This window comes from Fulmarus glacialis, unplaced genomic scaffold (genome assembly GCF_000690835.1).
Source record: "Fulmarus glacialis isolate BGI_N327 unplaced genomic scaffold, ASM69083v1 scaffold4541, whole genome shotgun sequence".
Lineage (NCBI taxonomy): Eukaryota > Metazoa > Chordata > Aves > Procellariiformes > Procellariidae > Fulmarus > Fulmarus glacialis.
In genome coordinates, this window is record NW_009190723.1 from 709 (window position 1) to 19,873 (window position 19,165).

At 39.0% G+C, this 19,165-nt stretch overlaps 1 protein-coding gene across 1 annotated transcript; it reads left to right on the top strand.

Moving 5' to 3' along the window:
- Positions 1 to 6,934: 6,934 nt before the first annotated feature.
- EIF4E3 (eukaryotic translation initiation factor 4E family member 3) lies at positions 6,935 to 17,698 on the top strand (the record flags this gene model as incomplete). The annotated part of the gene is made up of 6 exons (XM_009586292.1): positions 6,935 to 7,007; positions 9,498 to 9,592; positions 11,566 to 11,626; positions 14,679 to 14,745; positions 16,966 to 17,121; positions 17,652 to 17,698. Coding segments are annotated over 6 exons (499 nt in total), but the record flags the coding sequence as incomplete, so codon positions are not given.
- Between the last annotated feature and the right edge of the window lie 1,467 nt (positions 17,699 to 19,165).

Sequence of the window (19,165 nt, forward strand, 5' to 3'; positions counted from 1 at the left end):
TTTTTTTTTTTTTTTTTTGTAACTTTTCAACTCATGACAGAGAAATAGCAAGAAACTGTTGAAAGCACACAAATATTCTCAGGTCCTGCAAATCAAATCTTATAAATAACCCCACAATTTTTTCTCGTTAATCCTTTTGAACTCATGGCGTAGTTATGGCCAGGTTCAGGATGAGTTGTGTTTTCTGTTTGTTTGTTTTTAAAAAGCACCATTTGGGCTGCTATTTAAGCAAGCTACCATCCAGATCTGTTTGTTTACACAAGCCATGTGGAGATAAGCATGTCTATCTTTTATAATCAACGTACGAAGTTAAAATCCATTTCAAGTTCCTGAGTTGCATCATGATTTTTTTTTCCGAAATCTTGGTTCCACTGTAATTTAAACTCTTAAAATTCAGTTATTCTATAGATTTTTTTTTTTCTTCTTTCTGATCTCATAGAAGTGCATTTAATTAGGTAGTGGTGTTGTTCCTTAACTTATAAAACCGAGAGTGTATGTATGAGAAAAAAAAAGTGGGACCATATATACACAAAACTGTGTGTTTTGTTTACCAGCAACAGTGATAGAATAATGGCAGGGAACAAGAATGACAGCAAACAAGGCATGCTTCGTACATTTAAAATCCATTTAAGGCATTAAAAAGCACACAAGAGATGCAACCATGAACTTACTTTACTGCAGTGTGTAGAGGTTCATGTCTGTCTACAGAGTCCCACAGAAGTGACTGTGACATTTATTGATACACCCACGCAGATTTGATGGAGGGATCATTGCTTAGGCTTGTATAGGATGGACTTTCCAGAGAAGATAACTGTGGGCACTTTTTTAACTTACTTTAGTAACATGTAGTGTGGAGCAGTGATGTTTCCTCATGAGATGGTATTGATTTTTGACTGCTACTACATTTTACCCTGTACTTGGACTGAAAAGCAGGAAGAAGTGATGCTTAAGGATAAACAGATGTTGAGATGGGTATGTAGTTATCTTCTTCTATTAAATTACTGTGAGAGAGATCCATGACATACATTCTAACATCTCCAAAATGTATCTTTTCATTAAGTCACATTTAAAATAAATATCCCATCAGCTAAGCAGTACTTCCTATAGGAGCTATATAGTGATATGCTACCAAGGGATAGGGGGTTCATGACCTTGCTTTTATCATACTCGATACATCTCCTGCTTTAGAAGTAAATGGCTTTGTTTTATCTACATCAGGACTTGTTTCTGTGAATGCCTTGGCACTGGAGGCTGGGATCCTGTGACCACGTTCTGGTCCATTGCCATTATCTCACACGTGTCATGGGGCATCAGCATTTCCCATAAGTGCTAAGCCTTTCTTGGTATGTGTGTCTGAAATAGTAACCATCTGATACCACTCTCTTGTATCTTACCCCGTATGTGCTTTAGGAAAGTGAGCATGATGAAAGCATTTGGGAGAATATTATTCACCAGTTTGACAAATAAGATCCTGTCTATGATCTTCAAATGCTTGCAGGTCAGCAGTTTCAGAGAAGCAGTCAGGTGTTTTTTCTCTTAAGAGAAAAGAGATTTCCTTTTTAACTGTTAAAATGTTTTAAGGTCATGTGCTAAAAGTTTTGAAACCAGGGGTTTAGATCTGCTGTTTTATTTGTCCATTCTGCAGGTTTCCAAGTTCATACCTACATGTCTCGTTCGTAGTACTTGCACGCAGTGACGTTGCGGCGCATGGGGAATTTCAGCAAGTCTTGCAGATGCCTTTGGTGCCACCTTGGGAAGCTGATCCATGCTGGTGGCTCTTCACACTTGTGCTTATCTCAGTGAGACTCTGGATTGGTGCAGGGTCCCGCTTATAATGGCCTCTGGCTTTGAAATGAAAGGGTGCCTTTCTAGTTTTTGCTACACTGTGTAGTCTTTCTTTTTTTTTACATGAAAGTGTCAATATGCATCACTGAATATAACAAATTAAAAACAAAGATTACAAATCTGGTCACTATGTTCAAGTTGTGTAGTGCATTCAACACGGGGATTGCACAAAAGGAGAAGTCAAGTGAAGTGACCATCAAAGGCTGGGATGTCCTGAGTAACAAGCCATGTTAGGCACTTGAAACCATCCCTTAATGGGATTTGGGGTTGTGGATCGGGGTGTGAGCTTTGTATAAATACAAAGCTGTGAAGGTGATTATGCTTTTTGATGTACATGTGGACATGATGCAAATATCCTACTTGGTAAACCTTGCAAATCATGACTGTCATTTAGCATGGGTATTGTATGCCATCTTATGTTTAATGCTACACGAATTTCCCTACTAAAAGAACAGAGAGAACATACTAGTACTAGTAGTTGTCTGATTTTTTACGACGAGAAGCCTGAGGTTTTCTCAGCGGTAACAGTTTCGGTCCAATGTATGTGTGCACATGCAATAATGAAGATGTTGCATGTCCTTGCAAAAAGACCTCTTTTGAAGATCTAACTGCACCTGAGCTGCCAGCATTGCTGACAAACCACTTTCAGTCAACAGCGAGGAAAATACCAGTACCCTTCTATACAAATCAGCGCTGTCAGAAATGGAGCACAGATCACACAAAAGCCTAGTACAGAAGTCTCATTTCTAGATAAACCTCGTCAAAGATGCCCTCGCTTCCATGGAAGTCTGAGTGTGCAGCAGCGCGGATCGCGTTGCAGGGTCATGGCCTGCCTGCCTTGTCTTCTTGCCTGATTTTTAAGCGCTTTTTAGGTAATTTTGTTTCCATTGCAAGAATAGTTTCTCTTCTATATCTGAGAGGAAGAATACGCTCATAAACATTAGCAAATGTAATGCAATGTTATTAGTCTACTCCAGGAAAGTAAAAATATTCTTAATAATCATATTATCCTTATGTGCTGATTTTTCTCTCTGCGTGTTATACTGATGAGTTCTATATAAATAAAGTTTAGTAGAGAAATTCTGATAACTGAACCATTTTCATAATAATTGTGAATCTTCATAACTGAACATACCAGATATTTGAAACTAAACTTAATTTCCTTTCTTCCCAATAGCAAAATCTTATTTATCTAGGATCATCTAGTTCATCTATTAAAGCTTATGAGTAGGTGGCTTACAATGAAAAATGATGGTTAATATTGTAAGAACGTTCAACTCAGTGAATGCATTTTGACAGGCTTTGATGGCTGGAAATCAGTCTTTGTATTCAGAATGGATTACCAGATTTATTTAGTTGCCACAGCATGTTTTTGAGTTTATGCTTTGTAAGTAAATATTTTGCTTGCTTATACCAAAAGCAGTTGCGGCTAAGTACTTGCAGGAGTATTTTCAAAAGTGCTCAGCAGCTTTTAAAGCTCCCGCTAAAGCTACGATTCGATTCCCACTGGAAAACAAAGGCCAGTGTGAGCACATACGAAAAAACTTCTATCCTTAATTCTTTGCAGGGAAACAGAAAACCTATAGTTCAGCATCAGACATTAACATAAGCACAACCACCTGGAGGTTTAGTCATGGATAAAACAATGGAATTTATCTTTGTATCCTTTAAACAATGGAATTTATCTTTGTATCCTTTGTTCTTTATTTGTGCTGGAATAATGAAGGAGTAGTGAAGCAAGCTGGCATTAGGATTCAGTTTGCGTGGGTTATTCCTGCTTCCATGTTCCACTTTTAACTGATGCCCCTGCAGTTTACTGTGAGATGTGGTATGGTGGGTTGGTCTGATTAGGCAACTCATCTATTCCTGATACTGCACTCAAATTTCTCCCGTAAACGTTCTGAAGGTGCAGAAAAGTGGCATCACAGGGCACAATACAGGCAGACCAGGAGAACTGTTGAATATTTCATGTGCAGACTCTCCATGGGGAACCCAGATGTGCATTTGTAGGTGGTGGGGTGACAGACCAACTAAGTCTGTCCCCACAAGAGCTGTCGGAGCGTGGCTGGTGCTATGACCCAGATGGGAGGACCTGTCCCCTCCTTTTAGTATGCTCGTAGGGATTTGCAGGGCCTGTTGAGTTGCTTGGAAATGAATTGTTCACCATGGCAATAATTGGCAGTTCAGTATGGCATATCGGATTAATTTTATTGTTGATGACAGTAAAATTATCCAAAAGGGAGGAATCCTGTAATGGCTTCATTTTAAGGGTCAGTATTTGCAGGGTTCCTGTTTTGTAGTAGCACTACTCCCTACTGACAAACACAGTTAAATCACCTGCTAAGTTTTCTCTCTGTTTTAACTTACTACTTTCATTTTTTGGTGCATTCAGAAGCCATCTGACTGACTCTGTTTCTGTTAAATACTGCGAATTTCTCTTTTTGTTCTTCAATGCTGAGTGTAGAGTGTGTGTAAAAACAAACAAACAAAACCAACACACACACACACACACACACACCAACACCAACAAAAAAAACCCACACCACCCCAAACCCTTACTATGATAATTCCTTTTGAGCACGTTGATGAAAGTTTTGGTGGTGATTGTTTTCAAGTTATCAGTTTTCCTATGGGAGTTTTCATAGTTCATGAGCCACAGGACTAGAACCTGCAATTGATGAAAGTTTTGGTGGAGATTGTTTTCAAGTTATCAGTTTTCCTGTGGGAGTTTTCACAGTTCATGAGCCACAGGACTAGAACCTGCACGTAGCGATTTCTTGGGGGTTTTTTGTTTGTTTGTTTTTATAACTTCTAGTTAAAGTGATTTTTTTGAAATTTGGACATGTAACACTGTTTTCTCATCAGTTCCACTGTTGCGATGTACTCTTATGTCCAGTGATTAACAGGCAAATAGTAAAGTAGATGTTAGTTTATCTGTTCTATACTGAAAAAGTTGAGAGGGATTTCTCTGCTGGTTTTATATGTATTTTTAAAGTAACTTATTTTGATAGGAGCCTTCAAAAAACCTTGGAGCTGCTATTAAAGTTTTGAAGATGTGATGCTGTTTCAGCAGTTTTTCATATTAAATTTCTTCCTTTATATGAATATCTAGTTTTTGCCCCAGAGCCTGAATTATATCTGTAACAACTGAGAGTTACTTTAGTGTTTTCCTGCACATATTTGATGCTGATCAGAGGTATCAGGGCAAACAGCCACACTGATGGGAGGGTTACTGAGATCTGGTTTGCCCTTATCCTTTCTTCAGCAGGTACCTGAGCAACAACTGTTTTTTCTTCTGTTTCCTTAAATCTGCTCTGTTGCTTCTGTTTCCAGATTTAGTCATTTTACACATTTTTATTTCCTCTTCTGAGATGCAATGGGAGGTTGCTTTGTCTTTAATCTTCATTTTTCTTTAGGAATCCTACTTCAGCTTCTGAGAGGGGAAAAAAATGTTTCCAGTTCTAACAAACTGAATGCACCTTAGCAATTTTGACCCCAAATTGTGCCTGTGGGGGCGTGTGCTGGGAATTGTAAGATGGGCGCTATGATGTGCTGTCAGCACAGTGACAGGAGCCAGTGATGTCTGAGGATACGGATGCACCGTCCCATGTCGCATGGACTGAAGAGTCGTGATGAAGGTTATAAAGACAGTCATAGAATCATTTGGGCTGGGAAAGACCTTTAAGTTGATGGGGTGCAGTCGTGCTGTGTGTGCCTAAAGGGACCAGCTCTGGGTGGGAATTGGGAATAGTCAGTATGAGCGTGAGCTAGAGAAGCTAACCTGTGCCTGGTGTACATCAGTGTAACCCTGAGGTCTGGCAATGAAACCAACCCAAGGACCTCTTGGCTTTATGGGAAGTGCCGGCAGTAGGCATGGCTTGAGGAAATAAATGCTGGTGGTGGAGGAGCTGCCTGAAGTCTTAGAAGTTTCCTGCGTGTGCAGGGTTGTCTAGAATCATAGAATAGTTTGGGCTGGAAGGGACCTTTAAAGGCCATCTAGTTCAACCTCCCTGCCATGGGCAGGGACATCTTCAACTAGATCAGGTTGCTCAGAGCCCCGTCCAAGCTGACCTTGGATGTTTCCAGGGATGGGGCATCTACCACCTCTCTGGGCAACCTGCGCCAGTGTTTCACCACCCTCAGCGTAAAAAATTTCTTCCTTATGTCTAGTCTGAATCTACCCTCTTTTAGTTTAAAACCATTCCCCCTTGTCCTGTCGCAACAGGCCCCGCTAAAAAGTCTGTCCCCATCTTTCTTATAAGCCCCCTTTCAGTACTGAAAGGCTGCAATAAGGTTTCCCTGAAGCCTTCTCTTCTCCAACTCTCTCAGCCTTTCCTCACAGGAGAGGCGTTCCACCCCCGATCATTTTGGAGGCCTCCTCCGGACCCGCTCCCACAGGTCCATGTCTGTCTGGTGCTGAGGGCTCCAGAGCTGGATGCAGCACTCGCCGCAGCAGAAAAGAGCTGTCCTCGGGGACTTGGTCACCTCCTCGGCCCATATATGCGTGTCCCGTCCCCTGGGGGGTGCGGAGGAGCCTGTGGCAGGTGTGACCGGCTCCTGTCAGCGCCGCGCTGCTGCGGGGCTGAGGGAAGGCCCCGCCGCCACCTCGTGGCCTGTTCCGCTGCTGCTTGGGAAATGGTGGTAATGCGCTGTGTAAACTCCGTGGGCGACTTTTCTTTTTAAAAGGATGAAATACCGAGAGTATATTAAAACGCTCAGAGCGGGTTCTGGGTTATACTAAATGCAATTAAAAAGACGTCCGGGGTGGGAGCTTGCAGTCCCTTGCTGATAGCCCTTCACAGCGGAAGGGTGTGGGGTGGCCCTTAGGAGGAACACTGCTATTCTTGGTTTAAAATGCCTAATTCACCCATTTAATCAAAATATTTTAGAAAGTATCTTAATTTATTCAAAACTATAAAAGCACTTGAATTCCTGTCTTTAAATGATTCATGATAATTGGAGTTTATTATGCAACTTTGACATGTGAATATTTCAGCTGCATGCTCGTATGATTCACTTTCCCCATCCATCTCCCTTCTACCCCCTTGATAAAATAAATATTTTTGTTAATCTCTACTTTGTTTTCAAGGTCACTTCCTGGGACGACAGCAGCTGAATGTGCGTCAAACTTGAAGAAGATTTATACAGTACAAACAGTACAGGTAAGGTGTATAGCTTTGCTATAGGAATTGCCAGATGTTATTAATGTAACTTCACACCTTAAGTTTCATTTTTCCTCATACGGATGAGTCACAGTTGTGGCTTTGCTTACCTGTGGTATGAAATGTGAGTGTTGCCGGTTGTGTGTGGTATTACTTTGTCATTATTTGAATTTCATTTGGCTTTCCAGACCAGGAAAGGAGGAAGCATATTGGATTGATCAGGCAAGCCCCCTCTTAAACTTTCCTGAATTTCGACTTGTGCCTCCGTTGGATTGTTATACTTGATGTATTTTAAATATTTTTCCTGCCTTTTCTCCATTTTTTTTAAATACAGAAAATCATTACACAGAGACTGAAAGTTCCAGCTTGTGGATTTTTTTTTTCTTCTTTCTCTCCTTGAGCATGAATTTAAAAAAAAAACTCTAGCAAACTGACTTGAATTAAAGTACTTTTAAATCATGCAATACTTGCAGCAATGAGAAATTCTGCATGTCTCTGTATTGTCTGCCAGTGCCAAGCAGTGAGCGTCTCTTGCAAGTAAAATTGCATTTCTGTTTTAATACCACAGTTAGCATGAAGTGTAGTGAATTTGTCTCACCTTATTACTAAGCTGACTCTAGTTCACTAAATCTCTGAAATTCTAAGGTGATGCAAAACCTTCTCTTTGAAGGAGCCCAGCCGTAGTGATCTACAGAAGTTTTAAGTAAGGCTTTCTCATTAACGTCTGCACAACTTGTTACATTGCATGAGATGTTTCTTCCCAGCTAATTGGCCTAAGAAAACAAATTGGCTTTGGGGTTCTCTGGAGACGAGGTTATCAGTGGAAGTACTTTGGCATAAAGGATGGAAGTGTCCTGCAGACCCCTGGGAGAGGTTCCCTCTCAGCTCTCTGTGTCAGCAGAATGTCCCCGTTGGTCACACAAAGAAGTGACACTCTGAAGTTAAAGTTGACAACAGAAGTGGGTTTGTTTCAAAACTGGCTGCAATGGTTTCTGTTGAAAAAAGGACAGCTTGAGACCATGGTCTGGTGTACACAGTATCCGGTGTTACACGTTTTCCCACTCTGAATCTAGCCTTCATTATTTAAATGATTTGGTTTTATTGGCTAAAAAACTTGAGGTTTTCTTCTCATTGGGTTGGGGTTTAAAATACAAAAAAACCTCCTTCAGGTCCTCTGGGAAGACTCATAATCTGGATGAGGTTATCAGAAGCTAGGAGCGTGGCCCATAATGTGTCTTACTGTGCTATCATACACATAATATGATCTTCCTTGTGGAAGCAAACCAAAATCTTCATGAACTTCATCACTGTCCTTCATGGGCAGTAGCTAGTCAATGAGGAATGCCAGTTTGCACTGCCTGAAGGATGCTTGAAAACCAAACTAAGTTCCTGGTTCAGGACACAAGAGCTCTCAAATATTTCCACAGCTGTCTGCCGGCGTAGCTCTGTTCCTTCCACTTCTGTCAGTAGCTTTAGGGTTTGGGCACACAACCAGGTAAGAGTAAGATGAAAGCTGAAATGGGTGTTTCATACCAATTTTTTATATTTTTAATAGTCTTCCATCTCTTCTTGTGACTGGGTAATGGTAATGGCTGATAGGTAGAATTGCCTAGGGCCACAAAATTTTATCGCGTAATGTTGCAATCTTTGTTTCTAAAGTTGTGCTAATGATTAAGTGTTAGATAATACTTAATGGATTGTACTAATGCTTAATATTGCATCACTGCATGTTGATGCAACAGAAGTCTTCGAAAATCCTTTCTTATTGCCAACTGTTGGATAAAGAAGAAAGCGGATTGGGATCTTTTCAATGATCCCTCCCTCACCTCAGTTGCTCACCACTGCTTTTGGGTGCCTTTTATCCACCCCAAACAAGCATGACAGCTTCTGCTTTTACCAGCAGAAGCAGTGGGAAGTAATCTGATGGTTCATGGTAACTTGGATCTTTTAATTTCTCCCCCATTCCTGTATTAATATGTGCATCTCGGGTTCTTTGCATCTGGTTGAAACTTTTCACTGTGATCTAGACAAAGTAGTTGGATTGCTAGTTAGGCATTTAGTTCAACAGAATTTTGTAACTCAAGATAATCATGATAAAGTTTTAGGCTAGTCTTAAGTGAAAGAAGGTGGATATTTGATATAAGTACATATTTTTAATATGCTAAGAAAGTTTTGTTCTGATACCCTTAGTGTAACTCTGATTTTGATGATTTTTCTTCTCTCTATTCCTAAGGACTTTGATTCTAAAGTAATCCACAGTCCAACTGCTTCCCTTTCTACCTCCACTTCATGCAGATTTGGCATCTAAAAAAAAAAAAAGTAAATGTGAAAATGCAACAAGTTCTTTTCAGAGCATTTTACTATAACATAGAAGGTGCCAGTTCTCTAGGAGCAGGATATGTAGTTGTTTTAGAGAAAATGAACAAGAAAGTAAATCTACATGAAACTTACTCTTTTGTGTTAATGCAACTAGTATTTTTTCTTTTTAAGGATTTCTGGAGTGTCTACAACAACATTCCTCCTGTGACAAATTTGCCTCTGAGATGTAGTTATCATCTAATGCGGGGAGAAAGACGGCCGCTTTGGTATGTATGTTATCATTAGACATTTCTGGGAATGGGCAGTGAAAAAACCTGAAGTGGTGAAAGGAGGCAGGTGTGGGATGGGAGTGACTCGTTTCTGGTGCCTGCAAACGCCTGAACTTAGGACCTACGAAAGAAATATCCTAAGGATCTTGTTAAGCTTAGAAATGACTTGTACTAAGGACTCTTTATTAAAAACATAGATTATAATTTAATTGTCCACCTCTGAACATAAATGTAAGAAAGAAATAAAATTATGAAATAGAAATTAAGAAATTAAAATACGCTTCTGAATTTCAATTCAAGAATACACACAATATGTTACTTCTATTTGAATTATTTTTAACTTGCAAATTTTTTTCTTTCCACTGAAGCTAGTGTAATAGTGATGCAAACAACTGATGGTCCTTAACTGTTCTTCACCTGTGCAAAAGCACATATACCTTGGATTAAAACTAACTTAAGGCATTATGAAGTGATTCGTTGCAGCAAATTCCTACTTGATTGTAGGATAGTAATGGAATAAAGTATAAATTACTGAGGTTTCCCTTTCAGAAACTGGGTTTTGCATACCTTCTTCTTGGTGCAGTTCCGTCACATCTTAATTAGCACTTTCTGAAGAGTTTTGTTTTTTTTGGCATCGTTTGCATAGATTGTGATTGGGTTAGGGTTCTTTAACTTGATCGTAGTATGTCTGGCTGGGTGGTGACTTACTACAGGGGGTTTCTGTCCTAATCTACTGAAGAAGTAAATAATTTTCTCAAGTGAAATGCATCTGAAGGTCTACATTATTGTTCTAAAAATACTGTGACTGGTCAGGATAGGTAAACTGCATTTGAAAGAAATATTGGTGTCTCTGTAAATCAACTGGGCGATTGTGTGCAGGTCTTGATATGTTTATAAGGATGAGAGAGAGTATTTTGGGTTTTGTTTTTTTCTATTTTTAGGTTTGATGTGGTAAGTGACTATTTAAGGTGTGAAATACAAAGATCTTTTCTGAAAATACTACATTGGGTTTAAGACTGTTAAAGTAGGTGCTGTATTTTAGGAAAGGGATTGCAATAGCTTGATCTCATCAGTAACCCGCTAACTTTTCAATAATTAACGCCAAGAAGCTTTTTCTCAGATTACAGTTACAGTATACTGGCTAATTGCAGCATTGATTTTTAGGAAGAAAAACAAATTCTGAAGTAAGAATTGAGGACTGGAGGTTTTTGAAGATGTCCTTCCAAAGTTTTCCCCTTCCTTTCCCCAGTGTTTGTCTGGATTGGTGGGAGACCATTGACCCTGGGGAATCTCTATAGGTCTCATACTGGGCTTAGATATTCCAAAGATGAATTTTAGGTTATTCCTTAAACTTTGCTATTACAGAGTTTTAACAGGAAACTAGAACCCTAATTTAAAATCTTATAAAAATTATTGTGACAGAATAAACTTGAAGCTTACAGCTTTGTACTTTGTCATTGTGAGGCAGTTTAATGGTTATGTCTGCCCTGACCCTGGGCAGCTTCAGTCTTTCTTTTAATAAGGGCAATTAATTTCTAGCTGTCACAAAACTGAAATGAGGTGCTCTCATGTTCTTTTGTTAAACTGGATAAACTTGAGAGTAATAAGCTGCTTCTGTGAAAATATGCCAGAGTTTTTCCAAAATAAAAGGTTACCATAGTAAAATATAGAATTGCTTCGTGGCTTGTTCCCATATAGTATGCAGCCACTTTAAAGATGGGCTGTAGTCAGGGAAAATGTAAGTATTTTCCAACACACAAAACTTAGGAAAGGGATTAGGTGTTGAGAGGTACACTTCATATGAACAATGAAAGAATTATCTCTGATGTCAGAAGTCATAGCTTGAGTCATGCTACCTGGAGTTAGTAGTTGTCTTTCAAATGGGACTTTTCTGGGAAAATTAAACCCCAAACGTAGGTTTATCTAGATGTGGATTTGAATGTTTATTTTAACTGATTTCCCATAACCAGGGAAGAAGAAAGCAATGCCAAAGGAGGTATATGGAAAATGAAGGTCCCTAAAGAAAGTACGGTATGTTATATTGACTTTTTACTTAGACATTGTTCAGTAAGGGGGTTTCTTTAAACTCCATCTAATAAAGCTGTTATAAAGCTTTTTAGTTCTGACATCAAAACACAACCACTAAACACTATTTTAACATCTATAACCTTTTATTTTAAGATAATGAGCAAAAGTTTCTTTTCAGGTAATTCCATCTCTCTTGCATTTGATAACACTTGTGGATATATTATCAAGCAAATGAAGGCTGCAGTGTTATACTCCATTTCCAGTTGGATACAAAGTATTTTATAGTCACCTTTGTTCTCAAGACTGCTTGCTTACAGGCATGCAAAGAAAAATACAAAAATCTTTTCCTGATAATATTATGCTAAATTGTAGCCAGAACCTCAGTAATGCTCTTCAAAAGTCCACACACAGAGTCCAGCACAACTTTCAGAGTTTCACTGAAATGCTCCTAAACTTTCTGTCAAACTCCGTAGGACTATTTCTGCTTGGCACTGCTTGTTTGCACCTACATGTGGCTGTCAGTAGTGCTGTGACTTTCTGTAGCCAAACGCGGACGAAGGCGTTGTTTTCACTAATAGCTAATCTCATCTCATGGCTTGCTCCCACTAGAAAGGGGAAGATCTTGCTCATTCTCTCCTGATCCCTCTTGCACTGGCTCTGGTTCTCATCAGACTGTTTTGTGAGCCAGCTTAATGCACTCTCATGTCAGAAAAAATCTCCTATTTATTTTATTTTTAATTTCAGTGTATGACCAGGAGACTTTTTTGATGGGTATAGGGGGTAAAGGAGAAGAGTGGGACCATCCCCTTTGGCAACAGTGAGTTCTCAGATCACCCTGTATGCATCTTCTGAAACTGTAGTGCTGCAATTTTTTTCCTCTCTTTTTTTTTTTTTAATTTAAAAATGTGAAAGATAAAATCCATTCAGGCATGCCGTTGTTCTAGCCCTGCTGGAACAACTGGATTTCTCTTTGCGCCCCTATCAAATGCATGTGAGTAACTTCCTGAGAACTGTCACAGCGAGGAGATTTGACCTCTTCACACATGGTGTTTATGTGTGTAAGTGTGTTCTGGATCAGGCCTTTAAACACGAGAAGTGGAGTGTCAGAAAAATGTAACAGCCTTGCAGAAGGCATTAAATGTTGAAAGATGGTACTTGAAATTTCAGCCAAAAGTTAATTGATTTTTGCCTGTGGGCTTTTTTCCCCATATGTGAATTGCAGTTTTCCTCCCCTGCAGTCCCAAGGGATCACAAAAGACTGAAATTTTCTTTTTCCTCTTATAATCCAAGGTGTGAAGATTGTCAGAAGTGACAAGTGGTTTGGGGACCCTGCATTACTGGGTGGTGAATTTAGGGACCTCAGAGGCCCTGTTTTTCAGAGGCTGAATGACAGGCCCTTTTTGAAATGAAGGTACTTTTTGATCTCTCAAACTATTACCACACGTTCCAAGTCACTTCAAAAGGTTTAATTGAAGGTGAACTTCAGTCACTTTTAGTGCCTCTGTAAATAGCATAAATAATACCTCTATGCCTGTTTCTCATTTTTTGGCTTCATTCTTTGTCACATGTGCACACAGCATCTCCTTGGCTAAGATGAACCATCTTGTACTGACCTAACTCAAAAAGATGGTATGCTATAGCAGCTCTTGGTGAGTGTGTGGAGGGAGGAAAATGTAGGGTTTTTTAAGGGTACCAGTCTTTCAAGTGGTATGAAAAACTGACTGACAAAATACTGACCCTTAAATGTTGTTACATGTATACAGTGACACTTCTGTATGCCAATTTTTAATATGAAAACGAATACTTTTTAGATCCTCATAAGCCTGATCCTGCAACTGCTTACTACTGGATGAAGTGCTTCCTACCCTTGAGACCATTAGGACAACTCACAGTAGTGAGCACTGCGCCTGCTAATGAGAGTGTGCGTGGTAGTCCCATCATCGATACGTGAGCTGTTCCACTGGCAGGCATGTCAGAGGCTGTCACGCTGATGTCATCAACGTGCTTTGGGAGCCATCGCATCAGAGGTCCTTCCCACAGCTTTATATGATGCATTGGATTAGATGATAATGAGTCGCAGAAATCCTTTGTATCCTAGAAGGTGGCTTAGGAGTACTCAGAAATGCCATTAAAGCAGTTTACTAGTTTGTCATCTTTGTGACTGCTTGCTTTTTGTTTTAACCTGGTGCATTTGATACGTTGGATTTTTTAATAGTACTAAAACTCAAGCTAACTTCATATAGCAGAAAAGACAGTCCTTAAAAGTAGTATATGATAAAGTCATTATGGTGATACAGACAAATATACATGTTGATGTGTTCTTTTAAAAAATGAATAAATAAAATACTCTGTCCGTGTGAACTCACACGTTGGAGCATTATGTTGGTCCAGACGCATTTGAAGTTTTGTATGGGCTTTGGCTTAGGTGACAAGTGTCAAAAGCAAATAACGCTGTAATTAGTCTTAACAGTCAAAGAAAAGTAGCAGATAGCTTTTTCCCTCTCTTTTAATTCTCTAGTGAGCATTTGAATTTGTTGAAAGATAGACTTATTTCATAGTCAAGGCAAATCAGAGATGATGTTTAAATATAAATCAATTTAATTTACTGGTAGGGTTTTCAGGTACTGTACTTAAAGTGGTAGTAATTCTTTTCTGTAGAAACAAATGATCACAAGCGGAGGCTTGCGGTCTTTTATTACGGGAAATTCTTGGGAGAAATCTACTTTCATGCTTTACATTAACTAGTGCATTCAGGATGAGTTGTGGACACAGATACAGAGAAGGTAAACTTACTGTTAAATACTTAAAATATTTATGAGAACAATTCTGTGTAATAGTATGTATTTTCAGGGTCTAAATTCTTGCTCCAGCTGTATTGAAGAAATTAATTATAAAATGTAAGCGTTTACTTACAATAAATACTCTTTTTTGTCTTAGACAACCTCAGAAAGAGAATGCACTCCAAACTGAGCTAGCAAACCTAACTTTCAAATTAAAAAATAATAATGCAAATGTAACTGGGTTTTTTGGTTTTTTTTTTTTTCCCCCCCCTCAGGCTGCAGTTTGGAAAGAGCTTCTGTTAGCAACTATTGGAGAGCAGTTTACAGATTGTTGTGCAGCAGGTAACTTTTAAAAATGATTGAGGCTAGCATGACAAACACTGAGTTTGAATGCAGAACGTGGAAAAATGGGGGACAGGGCTGGAAATCATACTCATACCTGTTGTCATTAAGAGGAGGACAAGGTATTCTGACTGTTTTAGCACAAGACTCACGCTCAACAGCTTGTACATCCCTGGGAAGCCAGCAGGTTTTCTAGTTATTGAATGACTATCTGTTAGCCAGCATTTAAATGATTAATATTAAATTCTACAATGCCAGAATTCTGGAACCCCAAATGACACCTCCATACTATCACTGTTGGAAGTAACTAAATTGGACAGATGCTCCCATTAGCCCTCATGGTCCCTTCTGGTTCTCCTAACAGGGTTAGGAGTTGTCGGGGAAGCACTAGTGCAGACCTGAAGCAGAGGGAAGCTGCATGGTTTGCCTGTGGTGACATTAAAAGCCCATAGCAGGGCCATAACACAAACCTGGCTCTCCTGAATCCCAGGTTAGGACTCTACCTAGAAGCAGTATTTTAATTATTGCTTAAAAATACTACTTAGGTCAAGGTAATCTTTAATGTAATTGAATTTACATAAATATTCTTAAAATACTTTGCTGGTTTACTGGAAAACAGGCATTAATCATCCAGAAGCTCACGTGATTTTGGTCAGAGGTAATAATTTAATGAAGTCACTTTCAGAATAAATACTTCTCCAGGCTTGCAAGGTTGCATGTTTCATTTGGAAATGGACTCTGGGAAGGAACTGTGAATGCTAGCTGGCTTAAGATAGATCATCAAATGCTGCTTCTTAATCATGAAAAGCAAGTACAAATCTGTGACCATTTAATTCGTTAAGGTTCTGTTACAGAACTGTTTCTTGCTTCTGGGTGAAGCGAATGAGGGAAGGCATTCTGGGAGCTAACTTTTCAGTTCAAATGACACTTCTCCATCATTTCTTTTGACCATATTTACTTCTCTGCTAAGCATGAATATCTGATTAAACTGGCTGATGCAGTGACTGTGAATATCCCATTAGGAGCGTTCCTGCACTGCTCTGTCATTCCAGAGAAAAGAATTGTGTTTCTCGGGTTCACAGAGCAGTTCAGCAAAAACCTTTCAAACAGTTTCTCTTACACCTGTCTAATACGGCAGAGCAGGCGTATTGCAGTAGGCTGCTGCGGGTATATTCACCTTGGTGGCTCTGTTTTTTTCTACAAAAGTTTTGTTGAATGAGTTTCTCAAACAGTGTAATTCTCTCATTGCTTTCCCAGCTTTCAGAATTGGAAGATACAGAATACAAGCCTCAAATCGTTGAGCTGTGAGAGACATTTCTAATAGTTGCTTTTCAAAATCGTTAATTTGCATGATTGAGTTGGTGTCAAGAAGGGAGTGTTCCTGCCCTTTATACTGATAGGGTGCTTTCAGGTCAGTTTAAGCAAATACATGACATTCTGCTGCCTATGGAGGTAGTTTTTCCCCTTTGCCATGTGTTGCTGACACCACCTTAGCATTAGCAGGGGTTACTGACCCCTTCCTTAGGATGCATGGTGCAGCTGCGCCATGGAGGCCACTGCTGGAGGCAGCCACCGCTCCCAGCCGCAGCATGGTCTTAGGCTGAGCTCTCCACGAAGCTACGTGCTGAGAATTTCACACCAAAAAGGGCTTCTTCAGTGAAGCACGGAGTTACCAACACTGGCAGCAGCAGCCTGACTGGGGCTTTATTAATTTTTTTCTTGGGCCGCCCCCCTCCCCCCGTTGCTGCCTTGACAAAATGTAAAGGAAAAAGAGAGCAAAGTCTGGAAAAGCTGGTGCCTGATCTCCTCCAGGTACTGTTCTTGGGGTTGTTTCACCCTCACCTCCCCATTTTTGCTTATAGACATTACTGTAGGTAAATTGCCTCTAGTAGTTTATGTGCTAACCTTACTGAAGGGAGTCTTGTGATTCCCTTCTAATCAAGGATAAGAGTGCTAATAGCAAAGATGAATAATCCTATGGCACTTTATTAAAACCACTATGAGGTAATATTTCCAATAGCTTCTATAAATACAGTGTTTGTTTCTTTCTGGTAACTATTTTGTCTGGTTTGAACATTGGTAATCTCCTCACTAGAGATTGCTCTTTTTCATTTATTCAGTTTGTTCAGCTTTTGGGCACTGTTTCATAATACGTAAGTACCAAATTAGACATGTCTCACTTTTAAAGTATTCTTTAATGATGCTTCCTCTTCTGTGCAGATGATGAAGTAATAGGGGTTAGCGTCAGCGTTCGTGACCGTGAAGATGTTGTGCAAGTCTGGAACGTGAATGCCTCTTCAGCAAGTGAAGCAAAAGTTTTAGAAAAGATACATAAACTTCTGCCACACACATCTTTTAAAGCAGTGTTTTATAAATGTAAGTATTTTGTACTGTTAATTTCCACTTTCATTAGAGAAACAAGATGCTAGTAGGCTATTTCCATGGGAATATCCTACTGATTCATCATTAACCATTTGGAAATGTAGCATCCTCCCATTGCATTAAAATTATTACTTCAAAAATATACATGGTTTTGTCTCTTCAGTGTAATAGTTAGCTACCATTCAAAATAGATATTTTTAGTTTAATTGTAAAATCTATTTGGTTTCATGTTTGATATGCCTGATTCGTAAAATAAGTGAGACAAATCTCTTGATAACTGTCAAGACTGCATGCTGTTCAATTTAAGTATTCATTTAGAGGAACCATTTACACTAGGATTTTAAGGGATCTCTTATTTTAGGCTCTATATAAATGTATTATCAGAATAGCGTATTCCCAGAGATCACTCGTAGGCATGTTGTGTCTTCCTTGACTGCTCATACATTGTCTTCTCTTTTCATCTTTTCAACTCCTCAACAAAGTTTACGTGTCCTTTTCTTCTTTTTTCCTTCTCTTTTCCTTAGCACACAGAGAGCATCATGCTTTTGAAGGCCGACGGGGAAAACATTAAGTGCCAAGCTCATTCGTTGTTATTTGGTATTTTGAGGTGGTCTGGACAAAGAGAAGGATGGTGGAAGCCCTGCAGAAGCACTATGCACAGCGGCCCTTTTGAGTTACTAACACTTCAAACTGGGAAAATGAGGAAGACCTGGTGCCTTGACTGCTAAATGCGCAATTCATTACTTCTGGTTTGGTTGGGGTTTTTTAATTTTTCATTGTTTCTTTAAAAAGATATTTTGGCCACTTGTTTTTTCAATGAGATTATATTTGTTCCTATTTCATTAAGATAGAAGGCTTTCATTTCTTCTGTACTGTACTTAGTTAAATGCAAATGTGCACAGAGATGTATGCTGCTTTTCCTAGATGTGTTGTACATGGAGGAATACTGGCTTGGTGAAATGTGTTTTCAATTTTCATTTTAAAACATTCCTATCATGTTAAGATTTACTCACTGGTTTTGTCCCAAGAGAGAAAGAAACTGCACTGCATTTATTCTAATATTCAGTGTAATCTGGTCTTGCACTGACAACGGCACACAGGCTGTAAAAGTAAAAAGTAAAGTGTTCGCTAAATAAGCGACTAAAGAGAACATTTATATTGGGACTAACCCTCTGTGGGATGATGTTAACGAGTGTTTTAATTGTAGTGATTTCAGAAGAGCCCCTGTTCAGACTAGAATGAGAGATTTTTCAGTAGGAAACCCTGCAAACTCTATGTCTCTCTTATTTAAGAGGGGATGGGTTTTTTTAATGTTTTTATATAGTATGCTTTCTTATGATATTTTTCTGTACATTCATGATAAAGTGTCATGAATCATTTCTAATGCATTAGACTAACTGGATTCCATCCCTCACACTTCTGTGAGTACTTTAAGCCCATGCCTGTGCCGACAAAGGTCAGCATCAGAACTGCTGTTGACTTCAGTGCAAAGGAAGAGATCCCTTCGTGTGTAGTTTCAAGCCATTGTGACTTCCTAAGTGACCTTTTTAAAAAAAAAAAATACAGGAAAGAAATTGATTTTGTGTTGCAGCATGAATATGAATACAAAATGTGTTAATCTTTAATTATTTGTCTATATTAATTATTTGAGGTGTTGGTTTATTTTAATATACTACCAAAGATTACTGTATTCCTTTTACAAGAAGCTGCAAGGTAGAGATGAACGTACGTTCCACTGAGCATTACTTCATTGTTAAGAGGTTTTTGTTTGGCAACTGTTCAGGTTGTACTGATTTCCACATCTTTAGTGTATTAAGAGGCAGCCATTAAAACCAAATAAATTTAAAAATAGAATCGCACATTTGAATTTTTTTTACAACTTCAACTGTATTTATGAATGAAAACTTTGCAGTTAATGAGCATTATTAATTAAACGAATTTTCTAAAATCCAGATGTCTTCTGTAATTGCTTTGAGATTAAATGCTACCGGACCTGCTTTTTTAAACCTGTGTATTTTTCAGTAAAACTTACTGTCTT